This window comes from Phalaenopsis equestris, unplaced genomic scaffold (genome assembly GCF_001263595.1).
Source record: "Phalaenopsis equestris unplaced genomic scaffold, ASM126359v1 Scaffold000695, whole genome shotgun sequence".
NCBI classification, from domain to species: domain Eukaryota; kingdom Viridiplantae; phylum Streptophyta; class Magnoliopsida; order Asparagales; family Orchidaceae; genus Phalaenopsis; species Phalaenopsis equestris.
In genome coordinates, this window is record NW_018165135.1 from 22,657 (window position 1) to 30,392 (window position 7,736).

General features: G+C 34.9%; 1 protein-coding gene across 1 annotated transcript in view; it reads left to right on the plus strand.

Annotated features, from left to right (window-relative positions):
- Positions 1-3,492: 3,492 nt before the first annotated feature.
- Positions 3,493-7,736, plus strand: part of LOC110030303 (65-kDa microtubule-associated protein 1-like) — a 22,298-nt gene continuing 18,054 nt past the window's right edge. Inside the window, exons 1-5 of the mRNA XM_020732948.1 lie at positions 3,493-3,607; positions 4,166-4,254; positions 4,337-4,540; positions 5,249-5,506; positions 5,813-6,028. Of these exons, the coding sequence (XP_020588607.1) occupies positions 3,556-3,607; positions 4,166-4,254; positions 4,337-4,540; positions 5,249-5,506; positions 5,813-6,028 (819 nt within the window). The 5' untranslated portion in view covers positions 3,493-3,555. The remainder of the gene's footprint in view (positions 3,608-4,165; positions 4,255-4,336; positions 4,541-5,248; positions 5,507-5,812; positions 6,029-7,736) is intronic.

Here is a 7,736-nt window from a genome sequence, read left to right on the forward strand (position 1 = left end):
TCTACTTACTGCATGGTTTATGAACACCTTTTACATGATAATGCATAACATGGCCCAATTTTATGTATGCTAATAGAGCTTTAACATTAAGGATATATAATATTGCATTATTTTGCATGTCGCCCTGGGAGGTATACTTGATTCCCTTCATTTGACCATACATATGATATATATTCCCTTCATCTGACCATACATAGGTGGTTGTTTAGAGCGCTTAAGGGGTTTAGCACTGGCCCTGATATGAAAATGATTATAAGTTTATGTGCAAGTAGTCTAGCTTTTATGGTCAAATTTTCTTCTTATACTTTTGACATAGGCATCTCCTAATGATTAGATGAGAATAGATCATATTCTTGTCTTTTCAATTGGATAGAGTTATATGATCCTAGATTATTTTCTTTCTTTGAGTTCAAGTTTCTGGAATATCCATTGACGACACAATGCATAGATTGCTGGCATGAAATTTTTTCCTGTGATTAGCTAATTACCTTCATGGCTAAACAGACTTATGCTTTTAATAGTTTGGTATGATGGATCCATATAATCATAACTGACATACTTCACGATATTTAGGAATTCCTTACCTATCCATTGACATCTTCTTTGAGCCCATTCAACCCATCGATGTATTTTGTTGATAAAATTTTGCAGGTCTTTTATGTTGAGAGGTGAGTACTTGCCCGGTTACATTGATTCACCCTCTGCCAAATGACTCAATTTAGCCTTGATAACATGAGATTTTCCCAATTAATGATTATACTAAGGGGTTGTTTGGTTGAGTGATTTGTGGTGTATTGTAATTCTTTTGTAGGGGCTTGAGAAAATTATATGTTTGGTATGAAAAATTACAAATACAATGTAATGTATGAATGAATTTGGAGTTTACACCATAGTTCATTTTGACTGAATTTAGAATTCAACTGATCTGACCGAATTTGAATTACACCATTCATATAAATTGTAATAAGCAAGTCACCGCTCCTGCATAAGACCACCCACCACTGACCATCCTCTACATGCCACCAATGCCTGTCCACCACCTCCGCCCATCACCGTCGGTCTATCGTCGCCACCCACCATCATCGCTGTCACTATTGCCCGCCATCATCGTTGTCACATGCCAATGCTACCGTTTTCCAGTGCCCCAGCTCGTTGCCCGCCGCCACTTGCTGTCCACTACCACCGCTTGCCCGCCACCTCCGCTAGCCCCTACCCATCGTAACCCTCCACAGCTACGAGCTTGTCGCCTCTCACCACTGCCACCCGCATGTTTCTAGCCATCACCCTTGCTCGCCGACTGCCATCCATCGTTTGACACGAGGCCTAGCGGCCCATTGCTATCAGCTGATTGTCGGTCCTCTCGCCGTCGCAAGACAAAAAATAATTTTTGAAATACATTGTATTCAATCTACTTTAAACCGAATGAAAAACATAAAATCTAATGTTTATTTTACGGTGAGCAAAAAACTCGAATGTATTATATATATATTGTAATCATAGTACTCTACAACTATTTTACATTTCATTTCATTTTTAATAAACCAAACAACTACTAAATATTTTATAACACATGAAAAATTCTTTTAATCAAGAGTTTTTTTTGGCATTCCTATAGGGACACATTCGTATGGGATGTATTTATCAACCCAAAATACTTTAAAAAAATTAATTTGATCTTATTATGCATATGAAAGATTTTTGTAGGACTTTTTTTGTGTATTTTTTGGGTTAAGATTCATTTTCAATCTTATTTGTATTACTTTTCCTCTTACCCATGTCTTGAAGACCACCCTACAAGAATTATCCACACTTGCCTTTTATCCTCTTAATGTTTTTTCTTAATTTTATTTTTCTTCTGTCCGGCTTTACTCCTACTTATGGAGAGGAGATTGCATGAGAATGGAATCATAAAAAGATGTTGAATACATAATGACAAGATGGGCCCAAAACAAACATATCATTATATATATCATAGTTGAGAAGGGCACCATCCACAAAAAAAAAAAAAAAGAAAAGAAATCACCCATATTCTTATGCATCATTTTATAAAATGACATCCATTAAGAGCTTTCTAGCTTTATATTTTTAAATTCCTTTATCAATTAAATTAGTTCTCACGTCATCTTATGCCACATTCATATTTTTTAAAATACTTAATCAGATACAAATTTTCCAAAGTAGATTCAGGTGATTAAGCCGACTTCATTGTTGCTAAAAATAATATGCTTCCCTTTAATACTTAATATGATACGGTTCCCCTCAGTCACATTTTTATCAACTATCCTTAATATAATTAATGAATTTAAGCTTAAAAAAATGTATTTTTGGATATCGTAGAAGTGACGTAAAAGGCATCATTGTCTTTACCATTGAGTTCATTAGCTTCAAACAATCTAATTAGCTTCTCAATTTCACTCCCACTTTCATATGAAACCAAAGTAGTGTATGTTCTATTCAAGCATAATTAGAGCACATGTTAACAAACATGATAAAATAACTCTAACAAGCAAAGCACAATGTTAATCATTATGTATTTTGACAAATTCTCATATGACATCATAATGAAATTATGTTTGGATAATCATTACCTAACTTTGAACAATGATCAAATCAAGATAAAATATTGATCGAACAATCTTTGAATTGTATTTAAATCATGATCAAATAATAATTGCCTACTAATAAACATTTTATAACCATCATCAATCATGATTGAATAGCTTTCAAATCACCATTGAATTTATCAAGATTCAAACATGATCCTATCAAAGTCCTAGCAATTAGCTTAATGTCTCTAAGCATTTTGTGTTTAAGTTTTGGAATGCCAATACCATATTCAAACATAAATAATCAATACATATCATGACAAACCTTCTTAAACATTCAAATATTAATGAAAGAAAAGAAGATCCCGGCAAAGAGATAATTGAATATATTTAAAAAACCAACGATTATATTTTTTGAATACGAGACGCATATTAAAAAAAGTCCAGTTTTCGAGCGGACAGTGGAAGGCCAGCTTTCAGACAGCGATCTTCCTCATCCGCATTCCTTATCCGTCGAAAAATTCCCCGTAGCCTCGGGAACCCTCCTCCACGTACAAACTAGTGCAAAATTTGCAGACAAATTTCCATTAAATTTTAGCTAATTTCTCACAAATCGGGCTGGCGGGAAAGAAATTAACAGTCCCAGTCGCCGACAGTGCACTGCTCCTTGTTCTGACGAATCCAGAGGGGAGCAAGGAAAGTGGTAAGCTTACCCCGTTGTTCATATCCAAGAGCATGTTGGGGGACCATTGCTTGGCATTGGGTATTCTCGGCAGTCTGTTTTCATTTTCCTTCTCTGTTTGTCTGTCGCCGTCTTCGGAGGTCTGAGGAGCTGGATCTCGACGAGACGGGAGACATAAGGTCTGAGATCGTATAACACCCCCTTCTTCAACTCGCATTGCCGAGCTGGAGCGCTGCTTTATTTCGCGGTCTCTTGGAAAAAAAATGGTGCTTTTCGTTGTTTAGGTTTTTGAGAGTGGGGCTGAGTTTATGTCAATTTCTAGAGAAAATGTGGAGTTTTTGTTTGTGGATTGCTGGTGGAGAGAAGGCGAGGGTTTTTGGTAGTGTATTTGCCCAGGTTTTGGCACGATTTTGTTTGTTTTGATTGGCTGGTGAAGACTTTGATGGATTTGAGTAGATCTGGCCATTTCTTACTTAGTTTGTGATAATTTAAATGGTGATTCTTAGTTGCAGAGTGTTAGGATTCAAGGTTTTATGTCCAATTTTTCTTCACTGTAATGACCATTTTTGAGTTGTCATTAAGTTCGTAGCTTTTCTCTGTAAAAGTAGCTCTGTGAGATGCCATGAGACTACTTTTCTTGCTCTCTGAGATTTTCTTTGACAATGTGTAGTAAAAATGAGGCGAGTCATCACTTCTGCATTTATTGTTCGTGATCGGTAACCTGCTTTGCACGAATGTTGGTTATTTCCGGATTAGGGCTTGTACTGCAGAACTTCTGAATAAACTCCTTAGTACTGTCAATTTACACGAAAAATGTCATTTTTATTGAATCCATTGCTGTTTTTTCCTACATCCGATGTGTATTAAGCTTTCAATTTCGTGAATCTCTATCCCTCTATCAGATAAAGAAGCGAATTGTTTTAATGTATTATTGCAGGTAATTTTTGCATACCAATGGATGTAACAAATTCTCAAGATGTATTCTCGGGTCAGAACACCTGTGGTGCATTGTTGCAGCAACTTCAGGTATTATAATAGACAAAGCTTTCATTTTTATCTTGAGAATTGGCATGAGCTGGGGTTCAGCTAGTAAAATTATATATGTTAGGTCATATGGGATGAGGTTGGTGAGAGCGAAGAGGAGCGTGATAAGATGCTGCTTCAGCTAGAGCAAGAATGCTTGGATGTTTATATGAGGAAAGTCGATCAGGCTTTGAAGTCCAGGGCTCTGCTTCTTATGTCATTGGCTGATTCCAGAGCTGAACTTGCTAGTCTTCTTTCTGCTCTTGGGGAAAATACTTATGCTGCCCTTGTGAGTGAGCTTTAGGTGTTTTATTTTTGGGCATAATAACATAGATTAAGTTACACATCCCACTATGTTTTGTAATATCTGAAATTGATCTCTTTTTATAGTAAAAGTCTTGGCTTATGCTTTTACTGGTATTTAACCAGGGTTTCTCTCAATGAAAGATGCCATTATATAATCATTTTAAAGGAACTAATCTACACCTGGATCGTAAGAATTATCATACATATTGTGTGGCCTTTTAATTAGAAGAGAAAGTTGAGCTTATTTTGAAAATTTTCTCTTTCTTATCTTTTCCCGATGCTTTGGATATGGGAATGTATAATAGCATGTGTGGTTGCATGTCTCGAATTTTCTGTGCTTAATTAATGTTATATTTCAATCCTACTATTTCATTTGTTAGAAATTATTTTGTTCACTAAGAATCACCTCAGAAAGTAAATCTGTGATATTTGTTGTTTTTTAAGATTGTTGATAAACCAATCATCTGGAATTTAGTTTGGAATTAACTTATCTTTACGAAATACAATATTGATTAAGCTTTTTTGTTTTTTTTTTATTTGTATGGTTTACTCTTATCAGAGTTTATTATGGTATAAGCCTGTGCTATATAGACATATGTTCTTGGCAGAGATCATTATTAAACCTTCACTTTAGTGCGTTCCAATTAAAGATTCTGATTGCTGGACTAAATTTAGCCTTTTTTATTCATAGCCTGACAAGTCATCCGGTACAATCAAAGAACAACTGGCAGCCATTGCACCAACATTACAACAGTTATGCAAACAAAAAGAAGACAGGCTTAAAGAGTTTACTGATGTTCAATTACAGATTCAAAAGATTCTTAGGGAGATTTCTGGAAATTCACCAAATGGTGAGAAGTTGGGAATGCTAGTGGTTGATCAGAATGATTTATCATTACAGAAACTGGATGAGTTCCATGTTCAATTGCAGGACCTTCAAAGAGAAAAGGTTCTACCAAAGCTATTCAATTATAGCCTTGTTTTTGCTGTGTTTGTAAAGCTTTTTGAGGCATTTACATACATAACACCTAATTCCTATGTATTTACATATATAATATCTAATCTTTATATTACAAGAAATACTAGTATATTAACTTTTAAAAGGTGAAATACATCTTTTTCATGTATAGATTAGGTGGCATATATAAGTAAAACTTCAATTTTAGATGTTAGATATGTAAATACATAAGAATTGTCTGATATGCATGTAATTCTTCCAAGATTTTTTATGTCTATTTTTTTTTTAAATTTACAGAGTGAAAGGCTGCATAAGGTTCTTGATTTTGTGAGCACTGTTCATGATCTTTGTGCTGTGCTGGGGATGGATTTTTTTGGAACAATTACTGAAATCCATCCCAGCTTGAATGAGTCCATTGGTGTTCAGTCCAAGAGTATAAGTAATGACACATTATACAAGCTTTTCAAAATGGTTGAGAGCTTGAAGGAGGACAAGAGAGTGAGGCTACAAAAGGTACTTTTTATTCCTATGTGCAACGTCGGTTGCATGGATGTTTAAATAGAGAATTGAAACAAGTTTCGCATTGAAATGATTGGACTTAATTTTTCCTCCTACTATTGTATGTTATATTATAATGCATTGTGATAAATAACTTGCATAGATATTCTAACATTCGGTTGCATCCTCTCAACTTCGTTTATGTAAAGAGGTCACATTAATCAATATTAAAGTCATTAAAACTGGCATCCATGCTTCTTCTTTTAAATTTTCATATTGTGTTTTTAACAATATTGATGGTTGAGACATCTTAATTTGTTTATGGTTTTGATTTTTACACTTTTAAATATAATGAGTGGCATAAAATTCTAACTAATTATTCTTTCTTTAAGTTCATTGTATTTGTTCAAATTTAAATTTTACAACAAATTATGTACACCACTTTTGAAACCCTAAACTAAAGAACATCCTTGATCATTTAAAGTATGTTTAATAGTAACATAATACCATTAGAAGCTATGGTTTGATTTTTTTTTGTAGTGATGAATCCAACAAGATTGATTATTAACATTATTACAAGCCACATCATTAGCATTTGAAAGGTTTTTAATTAGAAGAGTTGTAACGTGAGCTAGGACTTTGAAAATCTAATGTATTTGTGATGTACTTTTTTTTTCAAACTTAACAATATCGGTTGACATATTTACCGTAATACATACTTTTGCTTTAGATATTGGTTTGAACAGTGTTAGTTATATTTATTTCTTCAGAATAATGGCTTGATCCAACATTTGTGTGGGGCGAGTGCTATTTTCAAAGTTGCCTATCAATATTATCAATATTTTCAAATACACCTATCTGAAAACCGTAAAATTGTCAAAAATATTCGTACCTGGATAATTGAAAATTAAGTATTATTTTGTTCACTAGTTGATCCAATATTACCATTACTAGTGAATTTATATTGATTTCGTCAAATATTTGAAAATATGGTACAAATTCATCGACTGTAATACATAAATAAATAAAAATAAAAAGATGCTGGCGGTTTGAAGAGACACCGTCTCGTAAAAAAACTCCCTCTACCCCCTACCCCTTCGAGCGAAAGAAACAAAGAGATCAAGAGGGAACAATCATTCATGCCTTGCCGAAGTAGTAGGAGGAAGAAGGTAACCTTCGTTCTGTTCTCACTAGAGAAAGTATAGAAGGAGAAGGGCATTGTGCTTGCTCTGCAGCATCAAACCGTGGTTGAATTGCGATTGAAGAGGAGGAAGGGGAGTCGAAGCCTCTGCACGCGTTGCTCTGTTGAGCTTGTTGAGAGTGAAGAAAAAAATCAAGTGCACACAGAGGAAGAGGATGAGGAATAAAAAGATAAGAGTGTGTGTACTTTTGGGTCGAGTCAACGTCGAGGGAGGAAGAAGAGGGAAGTGACGAAATTTGCGGCCTCCTTCGAGTAAAGGAAGAAAAATAGAAGGGAAATCATAGTCGACTATCCTTGCGTTCGGCGTGAGCATAGGAGGAGGTCCTGCGCCTGTGCTTTGTCGGGGTGAGATGGGACCGAAGGAAGAAGAGGAGCAGAAGAAGAGAAGTTGAAATATATATATTTCAATATATATATTTCAACTTCTCCTTCGAAACTGCATTCACTAATTGTTAGTCCTGATTTTAATAAAACATCCTCACACACACACACACACACACACACAGATATATATATCTATAG